Here is a 27,577-nt window from a genome sequence, read left to right as displayed (position 1 = left end):
TTACTGAAGATGATTCAATGTGTGTGGAAAGAACCAATGAGTACTGCATTGAGATTTATTAGAAAGTTCTTGTTTTTATGTTTTCAATTTTTAAATTGATTTTTTGCTCATAATAAATAGAGTGCCATATATGGCCCAATATTTTTATTATTATTTTTCCTCGATATTTCCTAACACGTATTCTTATCGCAGCGAAAAAAATTTATACGGTAAGGGGGCTAACAAAAGTTATTAGAGAAGTCAGAGTCGGATTTACAAAAAGGGTGTAGGCATGATTTGAGGATTATTATCGAATTTGGAAAAACATTTGCCACATAAATGTCATTAGACTTATCAACGAGGAAACATTTATGATTTACAAATTACTTTAGATTTCATGAAATAAATTAAAATTCAGTACATAATAGCATAATCTCTAATTAGATAGCTACTATGCGAACTTATGAGATTCAGCCAACTTTAATATAATGACATTGGATACGTTCAAATATGAAAAACAACGTCGTTATGTGTTCAACAGGACAACGAAGACTCAATAAACATAAATAAAATTGCATAGAAACTTACTATCCAAGAAGTCAAGTAAACAAGAGTATTTTTTGAAAGCGGCGTTTCCTGAACCTCATTTAACGCATTGCATTTCAGAAATCCGATCTGCCGTTTTTTTGATGTCAAGAAATGCAAATTCTTCACCAAATGCAAATGAGGAAGCCGTAAAATTCTGCAGCAATATATTTTTACGAAAAATGATTTGTATACTTCAAAACTACAAAAAGCTTGAATTTTTAGTGTATAATTAGGAAATGTCTAAAAAACCTCAAGTAGGTTTTATTAAATCAATATATTGACAGAGATCGACAGTAAAATATTTAACTATGATATATGAAATCGATTCGTAGAAACCAAATTACGGTGTCCCCAGACGTTACTAGCTATGTACACGTTGTTCGGCCTTTCACGTGCTGAGTTTGTCAATTCTCAGAAAACTGTTTATGCTTTTCGAAGAATAATTCAGGTATAATTCGAAATCGCATGTGAATGTTTTAAAGCTAATATCCGGCATTGACCAGATTTGTATTCAATTTGTTTCTTCTAATTGCGAATCTTCTCTAATACAAATTAATTAGACGTCTGAATTGTTATATTTCATAATGTATTAATAAAATGTTGTACATATGTATATACAACTATTCTTGCTATACAAATTTAACTGTTTTAGTAGAGACTAGATAAGCACAGAATATGTTAGTATTTTACTAACGATTAATTGATTTTTTATTTGTATTTAACTCTGCTTTTTTTCTCAGTTTTGAACCGAAGCTAAAAATTTTAGTTCCCATTGTAGGGGATTTTTGTTGTTATAAATAAATAATTATGTATGTTTTGAGATTATCATAGACATGTGTAATTTATCTTGTGTGCTTTTTGACTTGAGACGTTGCTCTGACAAATGTATAATTTTGGAATTTCTTTCCCTTGCTATTTTTAGATGTCTATAAACACGGCCTCCCCAGTTCTCATGTAAGATCTTCGTCGCCAGCGACCTCCACCGGCTTAGATTATTGCACGTCGCTCGAGAGACCTTTACGTGCGTCGAAAACATATTCCACTCGATCGTTTTTCCTTGTGTTGTGTTGTTTATCAGTTGTTTTTTTTTTAATTCGCTCGTCACTTCGACCGAGCGTTTCGTCACATAGGTGTGACGCGTCACCGCATACCATCGTCTCGGCGTTATGTAAATTTTCACCGAGCTTGCGGAAATCTCGCGCTCGGCTCTATAGATTCGCGTCCATCGCTCGGAAAAGGGCTCGCCCATCGCACGTAGCATACGCATAGCGGCGTCGGAAACTGCGTTGCGTAACCGCGTTGACCGGTCGGATCGGACGGTTGGAATTTTTTGATTGTCCGATCTCTATCTGACTCGGTCGGGCTAGGAATTTTTCTAGCGCAATAAAAGTGGATCCCATATCGTCAATTCGAGTCGTCCGCCGACGTTGTATTCTAATAAACATTTAGCCACCGCGGCCTTGACCGTATCTGTGCAGACGCTCAGAAATAATTCAATCAGTCTTTGTTCTATTCGAGTAGATAATGCATCGCTTCTCTGTATTCCGCGCGATGTTAATGAGGCACTCTAAATTCTAAATTGGTAAGAAATTGAATTCTCGAACGATGACTCGTCGTATTCTCGACGGATGAGATTAAAAAAGGTAGACGGTTTGCACGAAACATAAATATGTATGAAGCCGCATAAATATGGGCATTTCTCGAAACCGACCGATTTTGTTTGTGTGCAATGCGTCAATAGATCTATATAGACAGATTTCTAAAAATGGTGGTTTGAAATTTGGTTTATCCTGTTTGCGAACCGTTTGTGACGTCTTTGAAACCATCGAGATGTTATGTAATCGATCGAGATTTAAAATCCATAATGATTTAAATAAATCACTTTCAACACACATATTAATTAGATAATAATGAAGAATTGTGCTGTATCGTCGGGGGTTATCTATCCGCTATTGTTGATGTGTACTGATAACTGGTTTGACCTAAGATGATGTGCTATTGGAAGTTCATAACATAAATTGTTTAACTACTGTACTAGTAGCTTAGTCTTAGGCTTAGCTGGTTCTGTTGCGCCTTGTAGTCCTAGCTCTGGATAGGTCGGCGCTGGGCAGGATATTGGCTGGCCAATGTGTCAATCAGTCTACTATCTGCATGAATAGTAATTCAGGGACGTCATTTCAGCTTTTTTCAGGGGAGGCAAAATTTGGCCACTCGAATTTCGCACATTTTTAAAAGATTTTTGTCGATAACGCAAAAATTGTTCGCTCCATGCATAAATACAATATATTTAACGGTTTGATTTAAGAGATATGTGCAATTAAATAAATACTTTTTTACATAAAATTAATTGTTTGTACATTTATGTAAGCTAAATCTTTGGATTTTTTCTTCGGAAAAAGATTCGTTGCAGAGTGTTATTTATGGGGTATTCACTGATCAATGCTCCAACGGTAACGCAAAAACAATTTGTTTTATGAAATAATTATTTTATATATTGCTTATTTAAATTATCCTCTATGTTTAATGAGTCAATTCTAATAATTTAATACAAGCAAAGACGTCATTTCAGCTTTTTCTTGGGCAGTCAGATTTCGATTTCATTACGATTATGAAAAGTAGATTCTGTATGATTCCGTATGAGAAAACGATCTGGATAATGGTCGAATGCAGATGAAGCTCCAAGACACGCACCGAAGCCGTCATTGCACCAAAAGAAGGCAATGGTCACTGATTGGTGGACCGCTAAGAAAATGATTCATTTTTATTTTTTTAAACCAGATAAATCAATTATAGCAATTTCATATTGCCGTGAAATTCATGATGTGAATGAAAATAAAAAAAAACAGCCAATTTAAAAAAATGTGGTTTAATTATATTGTATGACAATGCTCAACCGTATACATAACAAATCACCATTACCAAATTAAATTATTCAAATCATGAAATTTTGCTGCACCCCCCCCCCATATTCACCCGATTTTTCACCTATTCTGCCACTTTGAATAACTTTTATGGAATAAAATAGGTGGAAATAATTAAGGGGTTCGAAGAATTTGTCGAAAAATCAAGATTAAAAATATAATGTAGTATCTTTAACTTGGTTTCTCGAAACTATAATTAGTTTTAGAACTTTCATTAAGCATGTTGGGATTGCTTAATTCGTGTAGGTTAGGTTTGGGTTTGAACAGCAAAGACGTTTCGCAACTGTCAAATTGAGTAGCATATAATTTCACTAGCGCCTTTAAGTTTAAATATATTTTCGCTAGTGAAAAATGTATCTACTGGTAAAAATGTATTTAGACTTCAATAGTGAAAATATATCTGAAAAATACACATGCACTGTAACATTTATACATCGCATGAAAAAGTTTAAATCATATAATTTTACTAACACCTGCTAGATAAATTATATTTTCACTGGTAAAAATATATATGTATATCTATCGGTGAAAATGTACTCCAATATAATTTTACTGAAATGACATATTGAAAAAAATAAAAATTTTTGGGATAGATTTGAGACTGTTTTTTAGTATTTCTTTGAGGCATAACCCAAAAAATTATGGTTTAGAATCAGGGACGTCAATTTAACTTGTTTCAAGGGGCAGGGGCAAAAGCTGGCCAGCTAGTGGTCTTAGTTCATATTCATAGTATTTCATTAAATGACCAAATTCAAAGGGGAGTGGGGAAAATGCTCTTATCTGGTATTGTACAAATGACGTTCCTGTAGTAATTATATTCCTTTGCATATTAATTGATCGGGTTGTGAACCATTATCTACAATTACAACTTTTACAACCGCCGACGAAAGAAGATGTGCAAATTCTGATCTCTGACAATGATGACTGAGAATCGAGAAAGGAATGCGACAAAAAATAAGAAACCTTTCGCATGTGTCGCGCACACGTTTTGCAAGGATCAGCGTCAAAATCCCTCCCGAGGATGCGCGGGCGTAAATATTTAAATTCGACCGTAATTCCAGCCGCAGGAATTCGCGTCTCGTTCTTTGTTTGTTCGTATATGCGCCGAGCGAGGCATGTGCATTTCCCATGTCCGCCATCGTCTCGTCGTGTTCGACGACTTCTTCTTGCTCTTGTTCCTCTTGTGCTGCGTAAGAACGACGGAGAAGAGGCTCATAGGAGAGAGAACGTACTCGCTTGTCCGTAAACAATGTTCGGGAAAAACGGCGGGGCGGGTGGGCGTTCGGTTCGGGTTCAATTCCCGCGGCGTTCGCACGAACCTCATTATGTAAAGCCGGCGCTATTGTTCGCTCGTCGGAATGCTTGAAATTCCCCTACGAATTAACGGCACGATGGCGGAGATTGTTTTTTAACGCCGGGTCGTCGTCGCGCAATTAAACGCGCGCGCGAATGTCATCGATCCGAGTGCCGCGTCGCGTGGCGTGACGCGCGATGTGACGTTGCGCATTAACGGACGACGACCGACGATAGTGAACGCTGCTGCGCTAGGATTAGTCGCGCACCATGGCTGCTGATCGGTTCGCAATATTCTGAACGCTAACCAAAAATCAATTGTCAGACATTATCTAGTTTGTTTTATAGATAAAGATTCAGTGTCAAGTATTCGACCAGAGGCGGACCAGTTCGCAGTTTAACTCAAGTCCATCCCGGTCACTTGAGACGACCAGCTCAGCGCCGCTATTTGACTCAATAAATAGAATACAAATATTTTAATTAACTCTACAGTACACGTTTTTATATTTTATAAGAATTATATTTTTTTCACTTCCTATTAAATTTAAATTATAATAAAATAATATATATTTTTATTAGCTAAAATACAGTATATTTGCAACATTATGCATTTTGGCACATATTTCATTAACCTTTAGAAGTCCAGAGTCATGTATGTCATGCTCAAAATGGTTTTACCATTGCAGTCCAAAGGCATCTATGTCATGCCCAATAAATTTTCTATTTTCTGAAGCCATTTTATAAGATTTGATAATAGAATTCCCAGTACAGTCAGTTCTCGAGTTACGACGGGGTTCCGTTTCATCACCTTAGTCGTAACTCGAAAAGGTCGTAAGTCGAAAATCATACAAAAAATAATTAAAAACAATGCATACATGCGAAATACAAAAACCACTTTTATTGCTGACTTCAAGTTGTTAACTAAATACTTTTTAGCGAATATCTACATAAATAATTTATTTATAAGAATTGATCTAGAGTATTTTTATCATCTGTGCTACTGATATCCATTGTTAATTCTTGAGACTTTTCAGCGAGTGCAGTGATAGTGCTTGTTTTTCTTAAAAAAACGTCCAGGTTTATTTGTACAGTTTGTTGTTTCTTTTCTCTATAAATTTCATAATAACACGCAAGTGCTTGCTGAATAAGGCCGTGTACCCTCGAAGATCTATCGATGTCTTTGTCCATATTTTCAAATTTTTTAATAGCATCATTGATTTGGCTAAAAGCTGCAGCCATGTCTTTTAACACAAATTTTTTGGTGGTTCTTCGAGTTCATCTAATTCTTTTAGCTCCATTACATTTTTTTCTGCAACTCGTTGTTCCTCAATCTCAATCAAATCTTGGTTTGTGAGTTCCTCAACATCATTTTCCAAAAGATGAAATACATCTTCATTATCAACTTCCAGATTAAGTTGTTGAGCACATTTTACAATAATATTTGCTATCTCATCCATTTCCCCTTCTTTATTAAAATACATATTGTCATTATATCTTTTTAAGAGTTTGTTCCATATGCCGTTCATACAATTCGTCGTTACTTTGGACCATCCTTTTGAGATATTGTTTATTGCATGAAGATGTAATTTTTCCAAAATTCTCTCAATGTCACATGTTTGTCTGTTCCTGCAATTGCTTGGGCAAAAGTGATTCTTAAATAATGGGCTTTGAAGTTAGCAATACCCCCTTGATCCATCGGCTGTAGAATGCTGGTAGTGTTTGGAGATAAATAAACCACTTTTATATTTGGATGTGATTCCCCTAAGTGTGGAGGATGGCCTGGAGCATTGTCAAGAATCAATAAAATTTTAAAGGCTGTCGTTTTCATCACAGTTCTTCTTTACTTTTGGAATGAAACAGTTATCAATCTTGAAATTATGTATATGACATAAAAAAAAAATTTTTTACAACTTTTATTTTCGTCGTAACTCCGAATGGTCGTAAGTCGAGAACTGTCTGTATTTTCTTTTATTAGTTACTTAATGATACTTCTACTAATATATTACGGTAAAAATATTTAGTAATTCCTAACCATTTTACCTGGAATTGTCAAATTACTAAAATTTGTCGTAAAATCTGTTAATCCATCGATGGATTTTGGAATCAATTTTTCGATCAATCTCGCTCGGTAACGAGCGCTCCCACTGCGACGTATGTGACTTCAATTTATAGGTAAAAATATATTCAATTCACAATATTTACATTTTGATTTGTATTTATGTATTGGTAAGGTGACCAGACATCCTCATTTGAGTAGGATTGTCCTCCTTGAACAAAAAATTTCGAAATGACCTTTTTTTGCTCACCGCAGAAATTTGTCCTCAAACAAAAATTTCCGAGATGGCCTTTGAACAAAAAAATTAAATTTCCGAAATGACCTTTGTTTAGCTCCCGCAGCAATCTGTCCCCTTTATCCTCCACGGAACAAAAATTTCCAGTATCGCCTTTTAATTTTTAGTAAGTATCCACCTTTTATATTTTCAAAAGCTGGTTACCTTATTATTTGAACTTTATATTGTATTATATGCATATATTTCAAATAAATGTTTAACTATATAACATTATTTTATTATTTCTTAGCAAAAAAAAAACACATTTTTATCTATAAATTCCCATAGTTCCCTGGTTTTTTCCGTCTCGTTAAAAATCCAAATTTTTCCCATCACTATTTGTGACACGCCGTGCCGTTGACGGATGATTCATTACACTAATCAAATATCATACACTAATTGTCTTTTGATACAAAGTTGTACGTTGTACAATTGTGTGATGCATATATGCATCACCATGCACCGTAGGGTTAATTAAATATTGCATGGACTACAGCAAATATACCTATCTTTGCATCCAAGTCAATTTTTGGCATTGCGGTCCATGGGATATCTAGAAACGGTACGCATCGAAATTCTAGTGGAAACCCACTGATTTACAGCCATAAAAAACAGCAATCGATGAGCATATCAATATATAATATATAACATAACACTCGTTTCGCTTCTAGAGATTAGGTTTACGGTTTCTGTTTTTTTTTTATTTTTCATTATTTTAATTTTAAGTGGCTTACGTTTGACATTTTAACGCTTCAACGAGTTCCTAATGCGATCCTAATGACCAAATAAGCTTACGGTGTTTGCTTCGCGTTCAGTTCCGTACATTTCCAACTATGGTTTGGACGTGTTCACGGTCATAGCTGCGTACAGTGAAAGATAAATAAATACTTTCTTCGAAGTAGTGGGTGGCAATAAATTGATATGATATAATTGGGAAACGTTGAATAGAATCATTCATTGGGATTTATCTTTACTATCACTTTTGCATCATCATTATTATTATTATGAATAAAGATGATAAGTATTCTAATTTGGCTCGCAGTAGCCATACAGTCTGCAAAGTCTACCTTGACCCGGCTCGCCCCGTTATAATAAGCATAATCCTTAATTAGTCACTGCAGCATTTTTCTCGAGCTCCAAAGCCCAAGAAGGCCGACTCGAGTCCTTTTGTCCGACGTTCGCCTTTTGTGTCCGCTCATATATGGAGCGGTGCGAATAATTCGCGGCCTTGACACGCGAACGCGCTTACAAGTCGCCGTTGACATGTCACACACGGCATGTCGCTTTAGAGGTGCATTGTTATCGGGGTATACATTCCGAGGCGAGGGGAAGGGAAAGGGAGGGGCGGTCGCCTCGCGGTCTGCCGAAGTCGCCCACGGCCTCTCGCGGTCTCTCTCTTCTTGGCTATTTTTGTATTTGTGTCATACGCGACGGAATACATGCATGAGCGATCGATTTATTGAATGTATCGCCGACTGTTCGCGCCCTTGCGGTGCTCCGAGATTTGCCAGATTGCCAAAATTGTCGCAATGTGGCACAAGCTATCGAACGATTCCGCTCTTAGGAGAGATTAGATATTATTTTCAATGAAACATCTCATTCATCGTTCGATACGTTGTATGTGGTATAAATATAATATCACTAGTATAAATATATACTATCACTATGAGTACAAATATAATTGCATTAACTCAGATTATTAGATATTGATTGACAATTTCACTAATCAGTGTCAGTAAAATTACATTAGTTAACAAATCGAAATAATGCCACGCGCCACATACGGGGCTCAGTCGCTACGCGACCGTAATGCCAAGAGCCACGTACGGGGCACTTACAGAAGCTGTAAGTGCTACGAAATAGTACTACAGGACTACTTAGGTATGGAGAAACCTTTAATTTTTTTACCGATTGAATAGCTGTCTTAAAAATCGTTAAAATCAACGTGCTTCTTTTCAACGTAGTCAGAGCTGCCACTAGCCACTTGCGCCTTTGTAATATATGAAACGTATTTTTTAATAACAATAATAATTGGCGTAGAACTTGACTAAAACTGTATTTGTTTCTAGGCTTAAACAGCTGCAAATGGTGTCAAAATACACCGAAAATGGCACCCGGAGGCTCCTTTTGCGTTATTAGAGTCCTTAACAAGCCATCAACACTTGACATATTTTTTTTAATTCTAAAAGTAGCTTGCATTAGAGTTGTGCAGTACGAAAAATACTGTGACACGAAAATGGTTAAAATGAATGAGACCAAACCTAAACGAATAAATCAAATGAAATTTATTCGGTCAAGATGTGTTAAATTTAATTATAAACAGCAAATAAACGTTTTGCAACTGTCAGATTTAGTTTCCTAGCCTTAGATGATCATATAATTTAAATTTTTTTGGAGTATTTTCGTAATTATGGTAAAAATAATACCAATTAAATGGCTAGATAGTAGCAGATCTTTCCGATGACTAGATCTATCAGGTCTTTACATTTCGGGCGATATCTCGGCGGATGTTGGTTTTTATGTGCTCCAACGTTCGGGTTTGCCGGCGTAGACACGATATTAGCGTAAATCTAACGACTTGATTCAAAACGTGAAATAATGCGGCTTGGTAACTTATTACGCACAACATCCAATGTTGCACCCGATGTGTGGCAAGTTGTCTTGTTGGAATTACATGTCTTCCAAAGTGCCAAAAATAATCGGTTATCATGCATATATAGCGCTCACTATTGACTGTTACAGTCCGACCTTCATCATTTTCAAAAAAGTAAGGCCCAATGATGCCGTCTGACTACAATTCGCACCAGTCATTTTTTGTGGATAAAATGGTGTCTGGTGAATCTCATGAGGATTTTCCACGCCCCATATGCAGCAAATTTGCATATTAATATAACAAGAAAGGTGAAAATGTGCCTCATCAGAAACTATTTTCTTTCTCTTGCTGCTTTAACACTCAATATGCGTAAATTCTTCGTTGTCCATGGTCTCTAGACTTCAGTTATTGTGTTATCTGAATTTTATACGACTGTAGTGCAAGTCCAGATGCATACTGCGCCAAAGGGAGCCATAATAAAAGACTAAAAGCTGCAAAAGCCGACGAATCGACAGTTCCGGGTCTTCGGCAACATGGAGTCGTAAAAAATCGACCGATTTTTATACTTTTCTTTAAAAAATTGAGTGCGCTAAAGAGCGTTCATTTTCCGCACTTAAAATAATGAAACGCTGACTTTATTAAAAGGAATTATTTTTTTAGATCTAATTCAGTTTAAATTACGCATGTAACAGATTAAATGTATATTTAATATTATTAAATATTTAGTCAGCCTGACAAAATTATACCAATGAAACCAGCTTTTCCCTTTGTGAATATAATAATTAAATATGTTATTTTTTTAATGTATTGTTTTATTTAATAGTAACATTTTATTTTACCCAACTTATATTTTGTTTATTAAATTTATTTTTTGCACTTATTATTTTAAATATATCATTATAATATGTCAATAAAGGTGAATTAGTTAAAATGTGCCATTTTTTGCTTAATGATTTTTAAAATTCTTTTATAATTCAAAAATCGTTGACATTATTTTTATTGCTATTAATTATATGCTGGCAAAAAATAATCTTAAAAAAATGGTTAAAGTCGGAATCGATAAAATTTTAAACGACTCCACAGCACTGCTTACAGCAGCAATATTCTCGGGCGCCAGGATGTTGCACACACATTACCTTATCTCAAACGCTACCAGTCTGTTCAAAAATTTTCACTAAACTAACATTTGACACTTTGAATACGCGTGATTATTGACAGCTGTCTGAATTACAGTGCTGCCAATATAGGAAACTCGAATTGGATCACATTATGTAACATAATAATAATATTTTTATAAACTGTGGTTTTTAATAGGTATGCTATTTTATCAGTGATGTGTACCAATATATAAATATAGATTTCAGTGTATTGATCGATACTGTAATCGAGTAGCAAAAATAAGTTGATTTTCTGTCAAGATTAGGTTTGCATTATGAAATTCATTGATTGTTCAGATCACACATGACGAAAGTCTTCAGAACTGTCTCAAAATCATAAACGCAAATGAACTCTTACGCTCAATTGATTATACAATTTTCACATTTTTATGATTATTGAGAAGTGCGTCACGCTCGCGTCAAAGTTTCTTCTTCGTCTAAAATTAATATATTGTACATAAATACCTTCGACATACGAACGTTATTCCGAGGTACGTACGCAACGCATTGCGTCAACGCGCAGCTTCCATTCCATACGTTACCTAATAATAACAACGATCGATCTCGAGGATAATTCGTGCGAACGGACGGTTAATCAAGGGAGAGAGAGAGAAAAGAGAAGTCCGCGCGCATAGCATAGCGCAGAAGGAGATCCGACTCTAAAATAGAATGGACGAGACGAGAATATCTTTCGCGGAAGATTCGTTTCTGAGATTTATTCGCGTCTTCCGAGTGATCGATGTGCGACTGGAGCGTATAGATAGAGCGCGAGAGATCCGGGGCCCCGTTGTGTAATTGCAACCCGGCGTTCGGATTGCGTTGCGCGTCTCTCCTCAGACACTTCTGGAATGCTCGGAAAATACAGGAATGAAGTATTGCTCGAACGTCGCCCGCCATTCGATTGTTGACCTCGTTCGGCCGCTATTTTCGCGTATCGATCAAATAGTTTGTGGTAACGTATCGGGTTTTCGCGATGTTTGTATATCGCGCTTGTGGAATGATTGTTTCAATGGAAGCGATGACGTCGCTGCGAATAGATCTTCTGGAATTTTTCACACGCTGATTACGGCTGCTCATCTCGCTCTGTCTGCGTGCCTATGAATAGATTTTCGGAAAATAATTAAACGTTGCCTCATTCCATCATCGCGCTGAAGCGGACGAAGGTCGGTCCACTTCAGCTGGGATTCTTCCGTCTTTGTTGTTGATACGTTGTGTATCTGATATATTTATATATTACTCTTCCATATCTCTCTCAATTAGATTCAGATACATAATCATACTCGAATGATGAGTGAAAAGGAAGAATTATTATCTCAATATTAAACGCGTCCTTTTACACAGAGCAAAATTCACTTTCATCGCTGGAAATATTGGGTGGTGAAGTATTCTCGAGAACAATCAACACCCACTGTAATTTTGTTTAAATTGTTTCATTATATGATTTTTGATAACGTGCCATACACTACCTTTAACTTGCCTTGAAATTATACAGCTCGTTCGAAATTGCGATCATTAATTTGTGAGAAAATAATTTCCATGTTTATTGGCTAGTTGATGAAGGCCTTCTAGAATTGCACTTGCAATTAGTGAAATCTCTGGAATTTGTTCTTCATTAAACACTTCATCAGTTATCAATTCTGCAATATATTTAGAATGTTGCACCAACTCTAAAAAAACATTTCAAAAAAGTGTATTAATTGCAGTTTACGTTAATTAGTTTCCACTATAAATTTGACACGTTGCACTTGAATACTTTGCACTATAAATTCTTTAGTGTGCGGTCTACCTTTCCATTTTTTGACAGTTGCGAAACGTAAATTTTCTGTTCAAACCAAAACCTAACGGCCAAATTAAAGGGAGGGGGGAGGGAATACATACACCTGCCTTCCTTCGTTCCTGTTAAATGAATCTAAAATTTTTTTTTTTTGTATATATTTAAAAATGCTATTAGAATATATTTTGCATAAATAAAAATGGCAACTTTAAAACTAATGCAATTGACATGTTATAAGTAAATTCAACATTAAAAAGTATGTGTATTATAGCATTTATAAGCTTAAATAAATAAAGGTTATTTTCAAATGTCATCCGCTAGCTCTACGAAATGATTTTTTTTAATTATTAGTGGCTTTTGATCGCGTGCACACGGTTGCATATATGCTCGCCAAGTTTGAAAACTCATTTTGTTTGATTTTTTGCCGCCCTTTTGTTGCCTGCCTTTGTTCGATCTTTGAATAGTTGACAATAACAAATATTTTAAAATTATAATAGGGACAAATATGGATTGTAATAAGTCGATAACAATGCCATATTAAATTTCATGTCATTGATTTACAGATTTGATTTCAGTCTAGTGTCTCATTATTTACATACTAGTAGCTGTTGATTGTGCTTACAGAAATTTTATTTATTTTCATATTAGGTTTGAACGCAGTCATTGAAAAATAACATTATATTTTTCAATGACTGCGAAATGTTTTAATGTCATAAAATTCTATAAGTCACTATTATTTAAAATTATTTTTCAATAGATTTTATAATTTTGTATTTAATATTATATATATATTTATAAACAATAATAACGCTCAGCGCGTTATAAACACATTGTGACTGCTGTCGGTATTTGGAGGGTTACTGAAGGCTTTTTTTATCAAGCAGTTATTAAAAGCGGCGATAATACAAATAAAAAACATTACATCTCACGTCCAGTCTCCCCTATCTATATCATCCCTCTTATCACTTGCGGTGCATTCTTGCCTTATCTTATCTGAGCGGGACCGGGTGTGCGCGCGTTCCTTATCTAAAGAATGCGGCTTCGCAAACAATGCTCCGTCCTGAGCTATTATTATGGTTATAATATATATATAAATAATATTCCGTTCTACTATACTACAACCAATAGTACAAAGTTAAGACTTGTTCGACCGATCCTTAACTACGTATTATAGATCAACTTGAAATATTTACAAATCGCGTTATCTTGGATGTAATTGTAAGCCATGTCTTTATCGGCCGCATTCCGCTCAAATGACTCGCGCCAATGCTAATTCTGGCGCGTTATCGCAGACACTTTTCAGCGTATCGTTAATATTGTTTTATTTTCGTTATTAATTTTTGATTTTATTGTTGCAGATATACAAAACCCCAATCGTTCGCTGACTGCATCGGCAATGAATTGCCGTTGGGTTGGGAGGAGGCTCACGATACTCATATCGGATCTTACTACATCAATCACGTCAATCGTAAGTTGATATTATATTATATAAGATCTGTAAAAAAGAATGTCACACGTTCGGGTATGCGCACTGAGTCATATACGAGTCATTTACATATTATCTTCTCATACTTATAAACACGGATGAAGGATGTTTGATGAATGCGTAAGTTGTGTGCGATGGTAATTAGGTCACGGCTTGTCAAACTTGACGGTCGTGCGAATCAATCGAATAGAGTGATTCAAGAGTATGCATAGTCCGATCTTTTATATTGTTGCAAATGCACATTATCATCATGAATCATTGTATTCAATCCGTTGTTTCTGATGTGTCGGTTTGTTTTAAGATAATGTTATAATTATTTGTACATACCAGTGGTGTAGTATTAAATTAAGACTACGGCCGGCATCATTTTGTGTACAAATGTATTACACCAACTGGTTCAATGTGCCTTTTGAGTCACGCGATAGCAGGAGTGCATACTGAGTGAGCAGGCCGCGTTAGTCAGTCCGTGAAGTTGACAATTAATTTATTATTGGATTATTTTTCTTCTTAATTCCTGCAAATTATGCTTGGATACGAATCTTAAGAGTCGCGTCGAAGCGTATACTAAAAAGCACCACTTCAAACTACCATTTTCAGTAAAAATGTATTAACATGAACAGTGTGCTTTTTTGTGTCACGCCGAAACAGGGGCGTCAATGATGTAGTTCTAAAAAAATAATACTGGAACGCTACTCCCTTTTGTGGTAATCAATGAGATTTTAGTTTATGTGAACCCGGAGTCGAATATCCTGGTTATTTTATTTGTTGAGTTGTGCGGTGTGCTGTTTAAAAATGTGCTCAAATAAATTATACCTAATCTTCTAATAAATCGTACTTTAAAAAAAGGTCCGAAATGACGTTACAGCGCGTTCCGGCCCCACTACACCACTGTTTGTGACGTGTTCGTCAAACTTCAAACAAAATTAAAAACGAGCAAATAACTACGGGATGTGGTTTACGTTCTTGTCGCGTGATGAATAACGCCGCGTTTCGAATCTGTAAACAAATCGAAGAATTCACCTTACAAATTCGAATTATTGCTAAAAACATTATTTACTATCAAATTCTAAGAATTTTACTACATTGTGTATTGATACAAATACTAAAATTCTGTTTAATTATCACAGCGTCACAAACTAAGATTCGAACAATATTTTTTTATTGTTTCCTCCTAACATGGATTATCATCTATCTGTCTTTTGTATTGTTACGTTTTACTTAAAAGTCAACATCGTGATTCACGATTTAGTTATTTCGGCTTCGATCTGTATGTTCTTTTCTATTGTTGTGTTATGCCAATTGAGCGGTTAAATAGTTATTTATTTAGAGTATCAGTAGGCGTTCGGTCAAACGATAAATCTAATGGGCTAGGTCATGGGTTCGATTGTGTCGCGGTGACACGTAAAAAGATTTTGGAAGTAAATTTAAAATAATGTAACGCATTGCTGAACATCGCTATAAAATATTCGGTCTATCGACGATGCGCAAAGATACACAGTCGATAAAAATCTACAGCGGAAATGTTGCAAAATCGACGAATTATTAACACTATTGTGCTGTGTAAATTAATATTTTTTTTATCGATTTAATTGACGTGATTTTTAAATCAATGTGGCACCCATCTGTATTCAACAGCAATTTACCATGCTTGTTTGTTTATCAATGATAAAATAAATCTATTTTTATGTTGAAATTCATTAGCTCCTTGCTCTGACAAAATACACAAAAATCGTTTTGTGATTGATTATAATGAACTATTATGCACAGTACAGTTTTTAATATTTACAGAAGGCTTATTGTTTTTGTAACAATGTTATTTCATACCTGTAACCTGTTTGATATGTAATATCTAACATGTACAGTTTTTTTACCTATAAATAAATTTATAATATATTGTATTAATGTGCGGTACTATTAATTGTTGTCATTTAATAATCTGTATTACAGAATTGCAATCAATGTATAGTTTAGCATGAAAATGTGTTAATTGTAACTTGACTACAAAAAAAGATACTAGATGTAATATCAGCTAAATAATGCATATTACGCGTCAAAAATAGATTTAAAAACATGTTGCGAGAATCTTGGAATACCGGTAAGACGCAATTCAATAAATGTGATATAATTTAAACTTTATCTAATCAGAAAATTACATTAAAATGTGTCACAAGAGACACGGACTACGGAGCATATTATCCAGTGGCACAGACCCTAAAAGCCCAAGGTCGCTAAATGCGCGGCTGAGGATTCAGTGGAGGGCACTACTGGGGTAGGGCCCTTTCCAGTGGATATTCTAAATTTGGACTCCTGGCTGACAACCAGCTCGAAAGACTGCGGTATCAGGTACCTCTCTCCTAAGGATGGCTTAAATGTAGCTTGACGATCAAACTGCGTTCAGACCATCTGCGGTGTCTTCATTGGGGCAGCTGGTCAAGCTTTTGTGTTAAATATACCCCATCGTCAGGCTAAGGAAATGTGTACTGTTCTCTCTGCTCTGTCAACGACCCAAGATCAGCTATCCACCATGACTCAAACTCTTGATATCCCTGGCGCCTGGCGAAGGAGGATGTTTCTTGAAAGAAATCAGAAGCGAATGATTTCTATATTTTTTTCTATATATGTCTTTGAAGAAATCTGTTTTGAAGAGCAGTTTAAAGTGATTCAGTAAAACGTTGAAAGTCAGGTTAAAATTTAGTTCTAAGAAACGTTGTTATTTTGTTTGACGAACGGTCGCCGCAATGTTAGCAAAAATATAATCACAGCAATTAAATACAATACTTATAAAAATTATAATTTTGTTAGCAATTATTTAAAAATATTTTTTGAAAGAAAAAAAACACTTACTATTTAAAACATTATAAATAATTAAAAATTAAATTATCCAGCACGATACAAGTACTATAAGTCGCTGATTATTGACCTAAAAGACCTGAGTTCAAAACCCAAACTTTAATGTTTTTCAATTTCAATCATGTATGGGAGATCGGAATTAGCGATTGTTTTATAATTATAATTTCGATCGACCATTAGACCACAGATTAGGTTTACCTAATTTTTTCTAATCTCGCGAATGAATATCGTGATGATTAATTAAGTTTCACTTTCACGCAGTTAAGAAAAAAACACTTTCACGCTGCTTTTGAAGTTCCTTATAAAATCTATTTCTATTTTCCTCTTCTGCTTCTTCTGTGTCGGAGCATATACATTGACGAAAGTTATGTTGAATAAGGTCTCTTTCAGGCTTAATTTTGATAATCTGTCGCTGATTAGTTCGCATTTTAGAACCGATATGCTAGTTTTACCAGTGACTATGAATAAGGTACCTCTGTACCTCCTTGGTTGACCCACTGTAGTAAAGGTGTAATTTCGTTTGTTTATTTGTCCTGATATCTAGCAGGGCTACAGTATTCAGTATTTCTTTCGCTATTATTTGCATCTTTCCCGGTTGTAAAAATTTAAGTTCAGTCGTTTATCCAGATTTCGTTTGCCTAGGTAATTATGAATAGGGATAGGTTTATTATTTCTTTGTGACTTTTTCGCAACTTAGCGATTTAGTTATATTCATTTTTGGATTAGCCCACGATCGAGACCCTCCTTCTCTAATTTGAGCTTGGGATCGACAAGTGTGTAAATCATGTCTACACTCCAGGCGGAGTTATCATTGGTTTATCGTGCTGATTAAATGATTTAATTGATAAATAATTTATTTTTTACAAATTAAAATAATTTAAATAACAAATCCGACAGTTACATTTTGTAATAGCTGCGTTTTATTTTTTATATATTTAAGACACTTATTCCTCGATTTACGCGGTACTCGCAAAACATTTTTTTAAATACCCCAATTCAAACATTTGGTTCAACGCGTGTAACGCGGCGATTTATAAATGCATGGGTTACTCCCACTTCTTGTACTTGAGTTACATCTGGAACTTCTTCCACTGCCCATGCATTGTGACCTGATTAGCTCGAGGCGCTGGTTCACCACAGGCTGTTCCAGTGTGGTAGAGTAACGCATAAGTGAATCTCGAGGTGCATAAGCGCCGCTCTGAAAACTAATAAATTCACCAAAATAAGGTCCGATAAGCTCACCTGATGGGTCGGATTCATAGAGCTTTAGTACCAACGGTATGTGGTATATGCATGGTTTAATGTAGTAATTAACGCGTGTTGCTGAAGATGCATCTCGTTTACTTTGTTCTCGTTAAAGAAACACGAGAATACTATTTTCGTGCTATACCTCGATTTACACGGTTTCGATCTTTCTGGAACTTATCTACCGCGTAAATCGAGGGATGAGTGTACGTATAAAAGGTATTAATAATTCTATATAAAAGGTATTCAAAAAAAAAATCTGTACGCTTTTATGGGAAAAGCAACTGATGATGTAACTAAAATCAGCGTATTATTTTACTTACTCTATGTGTCAAAAATACTATTTTTTGTATATTGTAATCATTATTTTGATGATGAATAGTTTGTTTTGTTATAATATAAACAAACAAATAAAATAAAAGTCATTATCAAATATAAACTGGCCGCAAGAACTAATGCAATCTACTGTAGAACATTTTCTACCTCTTCTCATTTTCTCTATGAAAAAATTAACGAAGCTACATTTTTATTAAAAGCCGCTATTTTGAAACAATATGGCCGATTATATTGGCTGAGAAATTTATTAGAACTATTTTTAAAGAAAATTTTATGATAATTTATGTATATATTTGATTGAGAGTGGGTTTTTGAGGTCTTCTGGTGTTACTTTATTAGTTTCATGATAAATTTGAAATATTCGACATAACATACAAACTACTAATATATTATATGTATGTGCTCAGTACTGTTCAATTATTTCATTATCGATAGATAAGCTTGGTCGTGCTCTGTATGATAATTAATCGCTTCGTCTCGGAGTGGTTTAATTGGCGCGGAAAATGCGAGAAATGCGCTCAGTGTGAGTGGATCCATTGTTGGACACCCGGCCCCACGACGCACTATATTAGTCGTTCTCGGAAAAGCGAAAACGCTTCAGGGATGTTTATTTTAACGCGCGTCCGTCGACGGTAGCACCGCGAGACGCGCAAGAATTCTCGGTTCGCAAATTTCGCTGAGGTCACTTTCACTCATTTTCTGCTTTGTGTAAACTGTAAAGAAAAACTAAAGGTATCGCCATGCGCGACTCGCCAACCGTTTCATTGTTTAAACGGCGTTCGAAAAACTGCTCGGTGGTATCGCGTAAGTGCAGCTTAGATGACTAACTGAGAAAGATCCATAAATTATGTAATAACCTCAATTACGTTCTTCTTTGTTTCGAGATAAAGAATCCGACTCGGTGATTCACTTCACTTTAATGTGTGGTGTCGTCGTGTGCTTCAAAACACAAACGTGGAATGCGGAAGTGGTCGAGTTCCGATTTAATCGTATTAATATTGCCGTAAAAGATAATATGGTAATTTTATACGAAACCTTTGTCCGCGTGTATCTTTTCAGATAAAACGCGACACAAAGGTACGTTTTGATGACATCATGTTAATTTGACGAGTAAAGCCCGTACCTTTGTAATTGGGCGCGCGCGGTTGATCTTTCGTTTTCATCAAATCGACTGCCGAATGATCCGATCGCGTTCCACCTCGCCAAATCGAACGTAGACAGTTCTTCGACCGTCCATCGTCGATGAATCACCATAGCCGTCTTCCCACGACGTGCCAATATCCGTCCAAGGATGCGAGGAATGCGGGATTCGCCTCCCAGGACCATTTGCATTCACGCTCAAGCTCATACGCGGAATCCGCAGATGTGCATTTTGAGCGCCGACTGCGAGGAATTACGGTTATTGTGCAAGTTGTTGTTAACTTTTCGCGACGATTGATCCTTTTTCAATACAATATTTTCTTTTCAGTGTCGATATCGCCGTTGCATATGTATAATCACGTACACCATTCAAGTTCGAGATAAAAAAACACTGCATTTAATAAAACTTATGGAATGACTACGTAATTAATGTCTTCCTTTTATCGTTAAAAATATGGCTTTATGGCGAAAGCGCGCGAATACGATCGCCACCTGTGTGCTCAAATTTCGACTCATATGCAAATAATATTTTAAAACGTCTTAATTTGGTTTGCCTAACATTTAAAGATATTTATTAGACGATTTTTTTAAGCTAATTAATGTTTTTAATTACACAGCGGATGTTTCGTAATATGTTTAATGGAATTTAATCTAACCTCAATCACTCCACTGTTAATGGCATTTCTTGGATTACGTTTTAAATGCCAGTGAGACATATTTGCTTTAAAAAATAAGCTACTGTACATCGTTTTTGTTTTTAAACTGGTAAACAATCGCTTGATACATTTTACGTTTGCTTTATCGAAGTCGTGTAGGTCATGTTTGTTTATAGCTGATTGTTGATGTATGACTGCTGATAAATTTTTAGTTGTGTTAAAATTTGAAACCTGAACTTAATAGTATCACTTTTTGTGTAACAAAATTTGATCAAAATGCGTTGCTGCAAAAAAAATAACTAGGCAACAAACATTTATGTAAAAAACTTTAACCCTTTGAGTAGTGAGTTAATTTATACACATTTATTAATTTGTTAGTATGTATATACATATAGTCCATCCAAGATGTTAACGCTCATCATCGTTGTGTTGGAAATAAGGGTGCGTGTACGCATTAATGCATACATACACAGTTTTCCGCGAAGTTGTTTACACCGATAGGAGAATGTTACCAATACGTTGGAAATTGAATTAAAAATTATAATGTGTTATATTTTTATTATAAATTATTGTCATGTTGTGGTATTTTGTAATCAATAAAACAATTTCTGTAATATTCTATTGGCATTTTTAAAAATATTATATTGAACAGATATTCAACCTGGAGAGTGATACCAAAACTGCTCTCATGTTTTTGAGTTATAAATATGTATATAAATAAACAAAATAAGTAAGAAAATGATATTTTACACTTTCCTCAACAAATTTAATTAAAAAAGTAAAAATTAATTGCACTTGTAATTTCACATGGTCACCCTATTATATTTTCTCACCAATACTGTGATGATGAGCGTTCGTATCTTGGACGGACTGTACATACATGGGAGTGAATTAATTTTCCATATTTTTCCATAATTATTTCTGTTATTTATTTATTATTATTATTTTATATAGCATTTAAGGTTAATTATAGAAATTAAATCGGTCATTCTTAATGTTTTATTGCTTTGATTTATTTTACTACTTTTTTGTATTGGTATGTTAATAATGAATTTTTGTTTTTGTGGATTTTTTAAATATCAATTCAGTGACTCAATATTTTTTATATTTGTTTATTTTGTACTTTTTAATTTATTAATTCAAATTAAAAAAAAATATTATATAAATTTAATGTTTTTTATTTAATATTTCCTAATTTATATATGTAAATATATAACTATCTAGGGTACATCAAAACATTGAAAGATTCCAGTCAAAGGGTTAATTAAGTATTGATTCAAGTTTGCATGATTGTTAATGTTTATTTTATTTTTCAGAGGTGACACAACTTGAAGACCCGCGGTTAGAATGGCGAAGCATGCAAGAAGACATGCTGCGGGACTATCTCCAGACAGCCCAGGACACACTACAGGTGATGCTTATTCGATATTTTTTTAAATTATGCAACATTTGATAAGATTTGATTTCGATCGTGTGACCGTGATGTGATTTCGATCGCCCTTGTCGCGTCGTCGATTACAGATGAATCGTTATCGATCATCTTCGTTCAGCAGCTTACTTTATTTTGGTCGCTGTGCAATCGATCCAATTTGGTTGTATTTTTTCAATTCGTTATTTTTGAACCACCCGTGTGCATTTTAATAACCGGTTTTACGCGCGCTTCCGGTAGCTAGGGCACCGAGAGCACGATATGCGCGTGCATTTGTGTATGTTTACATATGTGTGAGAGTGCGAGATGGGGTCAGAGCGACAAAGCTCGTCTCATCCCATGACGGGATTGATTTTGATTATTTTTTAACATGTTATACCTACCACTGAATGCACCAACTACCCCAATTCATCTTAATCAAAATTCTAAAAGTTCTCACTTGATAACCACTATTAATTTACAATTTGGGACACTATTTGTCTAAGCAAGTGTATAATTGCGAGCTTCTAAATCAACACGTGCGCGCGACCTTTTTTTGGTTCTATTAATATAAAGCTTAAATAAACATTTAAAAATTAGAAGCTTGTAAATAAAATAATTTTATAACATCTTAACAAAATTATTTTGACATAATTTCACTTTTTTTTTAATAAATTATTGTATTGTATCTGGTATCGATAAATACAGATTTTCAATTATTTTAAGATCGATCTCCTTTTCTTTTTTTTCTTAATTGTTGTTTTATAATTGCCTATAAATTTTCAATTGGGTTCAGGTAGGGGCTGTTTCCTGGCCATGTTAATGATGTTATTCCCATTAACTATAAAAAGTTTGAATGTAAAAACTATAATTGGACTAACAGCTTGATGGCATGGCGCAGAATCGTCTTGCAAAATGGGTTCAGCAGTATGTTGGGAAAGTTCTTCAAGGGTTGGAATAAAGTCGTTTTATAAAACCAATTTATATATTTTTGCATTTATGGTGCCATGGACGAAATTTACAGAGCCCAATCCATAAGCAGTCATGTTACACCCCAGATCATCACAGAGTGAGTGCATGATGAATCGATTAATGCATAAAAGTTGAAATCTTTCGCTTTTTCTGCGGCACACAGTCGCTTACCATCTGCTCTAAACAGACTAAATTTGAATTCGTCGGAGAAAGCCACTCTTCTCCAATCTTCGACGGTCCAATGGCGATGAGCTTTTGCCCATTCAAGGCGATTCTTTTTCATTTTCTCAGTAAATAGTGATTTTGCTGGGTTTCGCGTTTTAAATCCAGCTTCAATCATCTGTCCGTCTCGAAATATTCGAGTTTGAAGTAGATTGCAATTCTGTTTGTATTTCAGCAGCAGTTTTGAATCGATACTTTTTTCTGTGGTCTTTTCGAACAAACGTCATACGCTTCCGACCACCCCTTTGTATTCTCTAGAATTTTTTAATAAATTTTCGAATACCAGAACCACTAAAAACCACTCTTCGCGCTATCTCTAGAATTGAAACATTTTTTACGAGATATGCTATTATTTTAGATTTTACCGTGATCGACATTTGTTTAGATCTCTCCATGATTTTGGGTTTGTCTTTACATAACCGAGGCTAACGTACAACTGAGGATACTTTACTTTATTACCGCATATGCACTTGATCATAAAAAATACAATAGTACAAGTTTTAAGGAAAGAATACATTTTAATAATAGAATTCGTAAAATATTGCCTATGAAGCTTTCAATTGGCTACAGCTGTATATAGATAATAATATTCTGTCAAAATTACTATCGATTGAGCGGATTTCATACATGCTTGTTTTAATAAAATATTTAGGATACTATTAATAAATTTTAAATTGCTTTATGTATTTTAAATCAATTATATTTTCCGTTGGTAATGAATGTATAGAAAATATTATCATTTTTAGCATTAATAACAATTTTACGTAATTCTAATTAATACTGTATGTATAATACTCACATATTATCACTTGCTGTTATTATGCTCAGCACAGCCACCATTGTATGTTTAATTCGTTAAACGTTCTGCGTTTTCTAACGTGCCCTTGTGTATGACTATTACACAATAATCTCTATTCAGTGAAGCATATTCGCATATTATGTTAATTCAATAAACGCGCATTTGTATGCATATTTTTCCAAACGTTTCCATGGCACGCATGAAAAACAGATTATCCAAGCAAACGTTCGTATTCATAAGGGTTAAAGTATCGCCTCGCCGCTATTGTTGTTACGGAATGTGCATAGTGATTGCTGATTGCGTTAAGTGATAATTACACAATTCTTCTAAACTCACTCCCTTTTTTGCAAATCATATTATTATTTTTTACGTGCGTGCGCCCACATGTCGCAACGCAATTCTTTCGCGTACGCGCGTATTCGTATCATGACCGTTTTCGATTATTTTACATTCGTGCGTTGAATTTCGATTCGCGTATCGTATTGTCTGATTTTTAATACACATTGCGTTACTCGATACAATCAATACAACATAGTTACAGTGGTGTTGTGTTGTTGGTATTTAACGTTGCGGCGTTTTAGAAATCTCTCTGGACCGATTGCGTGTTCGAAACGTTCTTGTGTTTATAAAACACGTGTCGGTCGGGGTATGTTATTGCCGTTATAGATATTTTGTATTATAGGCACATTGAAGAATAAAAAACGCTCTTCATATTTGCATCACCTCGCACGCGCGATCAATTGGCCCCGGCTATTTGGTGAATCATTATTGAAGAATTCCCAGAATTTCCTGATACGCCGCCGGTTTGATGCAGTTTTTTATGCTGCCTTTTCCTTTGTCTGTCTTCGTACGCCATCGTGTTCAATTTCAACGATGTTATCATATGTATATTATCACTCGAGTCTTGTCTTATAACTAAGTTCCAGATGTGCTGTCAAACATTTCCTCTATAATTTACTATAAAAAAGTGGCTCGCATTCGAAAGTTACTAAAGAGCCCTTCACCCCCATACTGTTTGTTATAAAAATTAAATTAATAAACTTACATTTGCAAATTGTGCAATCGTGTCTTAAAATTACATTTTTTGGGCTTCTACAAGCGCAATCGCTAATATAATAAGTTCACTGAGTCTAGATTGATTGATTGAATTTCTTTTGTAATCTTTAATTCATTTTGATTTGCTAAATGTACGTTCTATACTAGCGACAGTAACTAGAAAAATTAAAAAGCTGTACACACTTCAGATAATTCGCTATTCATACAATTATATTTTTAAATGAATAAGTCCATAAATTGTTTTATCGACATCGTTGAGTTAAGATCATTTCTTAATAATGTTATTACTTGAATTATTTGAAATTTTAATTGCTCCGTAAACACTTAAGAATATTTGTCTTTTAGCATTAAGCACTGATTTAAAATGTCCACATCTGACATTTTAACAATTTTGTTAGGTTATAAAAAACTAAAATATTTTTTAATTGTTTACATTCCAATAAAACGTTAATTTTTTTGCACTTCTTGTCAATAATGTTGTAAAATATATGTAGTGTTTAAATAATTGCTCTTCGTTTTGAAAATAATAATCGGAGCTCAGTTCATCAAAATGTCGTTTGATTATTTTTTCGTTTGGAAATCACTATCCAGCTCCCATTTAGATTTCACATTTTATTTATTCACTTCTCATAATATTTATGTTTTTAATATTATTTCACACAAAAGGTCGCAGCACCAAAATAGCTTAAAATAAAACGGCGCAAAGCATATATAAAAAAAAACACGAAAATATAAATATATATGTACATACATATATATAGAACGCAATAACGATAAAAAATGAATCGTTTTTTCGGTTCCTTCTTATTTTTAAGTTTCAGAAAGTGTGAATGAAAATGTTTTTTTAAATGAAAGTATATTTTAGCAACGCTACTAAAATGAACTAAGATCATACGATTTTAAACGAAGTATAGTAAAACACTACATCTGAATCGAATAAATACATAATTTTATGTGTTTTATGTGTAAAAGTTACAAATATTTGGAACGAATTCTATGAACATAAGATCGGTTCCTTTTACTTGTTTGTTTTGTGTGGAATTACGTGTTAGTGATTGTTTCGGGGTTTAAGGCCAAAGGGGTGTGACTTTGCAGCCAGAAATAGAGGCTGGAAAGCTGGTAACAATTTATTCAGTTATAGTAAATATATATACCAAAGCGAAATGTTTCGAGCGCTGGTAGAGGAGCTTGCGGGAAAAAATCATTGCGATGGTCCTCTTAAGTCCCTCGTTGCTCGTCTCATTTGATCACTCGCCGTCTGTAGTGTCTCTCCTAGAGTCAAACCATTTGTATCGTTGATTTGAGATGTCTCCGGCGAATCACAACAACGCAGAAATCAGTCAACCAATTATTGCGAGTGAAATTTGCTTGATTCTGAAAGTTGAATAATGCAAAGGGGTGTAGTGTTTTTTCTATTGCCCAATGGCGTATTGTTTGTGCAATATATAATGCGTATGGATTCTCTAATCATTACGAGGGTAATAATGACGTGATAAATGAGCGTGCTTTGACGCATTGTCTATTCATTCCTTAATGTCCAAAAGGATTGCTTTTCTCTAGAGATTACGAGGATTTAACCGTGGTGTTAGTCTATTGTGTTAATTTGTCGTTATCTTCTTGCGAGTTAACCCTTTCTTTAAATTGTAAGTATCGTTTAGTTAACCTTGGCGTTAACTGCGCGAGTGTATGGAGATCCCCATAATTGAAAATTCTGATTCTGATATTTAAAAAAGGGATTAAGTGAGATGTGAAAATAAATATAGACCCGTCGGTGAATATTTTTTCATGCAATGCCATAAAACGACTAGGAGGCGATGACTCGCAGGATTCAGGCCACAAAGCATTTTGAATTTCTGGATATGCATAATCATTAAAAAATATACAATGAACGAGAATTTCATAAGATGTATGATGTAAGACTTGATGCAAGACTGTATTTAATTTTTTTTTTGTAATAATGGGTTGTTTTGTGTTATATTTGGCGATCCTTTTGGGGCCCCTGATCCCAAGGGCCCGCATGCGCTGCTTGCCCCCGCGGCATAGTAGTTACGCTACTGCTTTTGCAGTATGATAACACGCTTCCGCGTGTATCATAATAATTTGGCATTCCGCCTAATCGCCTTTAGATTATCATATTTTTGATTGATACAACAGTTTTTATATGAAGTGATTTTAATTCGAATCCTTCTGAATTTGGTGTATATTTTGGACTAATAATAAATAAAACATGAAAAGATTATTTTCCGGTATATAAATAAATAATTTCATCAGGTTCAATTTTTTTTTTGCTATAAATTATGAACGAATGCCAACGACCGCATTAAATAGTGACGATTTTGAGAGGCTTTACATATTTGATTCGCGCCCTCTTCATCATTTATATGTTTTTTTCCCTATTGTAAAGACCCTCTTCATACTGACGTTTCGCTTTTGCCTTTTTTTCCCACTCGCATTCGATTATCGTCGCTCGATACGCACACGCACCGTCACATTTTCGTAGTGATATCGACGAGCGGGGTAGCGCCAAACCCGCATATCGATTTTCTTACATAACATTTAAAAAATCTCTCGCGCCGGGTATGTATAATATACCTACGTGTTTTTTTCCTTCGTCCGGCATGTGGGTGTGTTTTTATGCTCGTTTTTTTACCTAGTAATAAAGGTTGTCGGTCAACCTTCGTGGCCCGTCCAGGTTGACCGACACGGCGCATTCCTCGCACGCCCATCAATCTAACGTCCTTTTCCTCGTCCTTCGGATCTCCCCGCGGGCGT

The 27,577-nt window shown here is 34.9% G+C and overlaps 1 protein-coding gene across 1 annotated transcript in view; it reads left to right on the top strand.

Annotated features, from left to right (window-relative positions):
- The window catches only part of kibra (WW and C2 domain containing protein kibra), a 56,019-nt gene that overhangs the window by 18,647 nt on the left and 9,795 nt on the right, over positions 1-27,577 (top strand). The window contains exons 2-3 of the mRNA XM_088193978.1: positions 13,994-14,103; positions 21,665-21,759. Coding sequence (XP_088050104.1) covers positions 13,994-14,103; positions 21,665-21,759 — 205 coding nt within the window. The remainder of the gene's footprint in view (positions 1-13,993; positions 14,104-21,664; positions 21,760-27,577) is intronic.

The sequence above is a fragment of the Plectrocnemia conspersa genome, unplaced genomic scaffold, assembly GCF_051122295.1.
Source record: "Plectrocnemia conspersa isolate PC_06_02 unplaced genomic scaffold, ASM5112229v1 ptg000010l, whole genome shotgun sequence".
Lineage (NCBI taxonomy): Eukaryota > Metazoa > Arthropoda > Insecta > Trichoptera > Polycentropodidae > Plectrocnemia > Plectrocnemia conspersa.
Note: the sequence above shows the minus strand (reverse complement) of the source record. Positions and strands in the feature narration are given on the sequence as shown.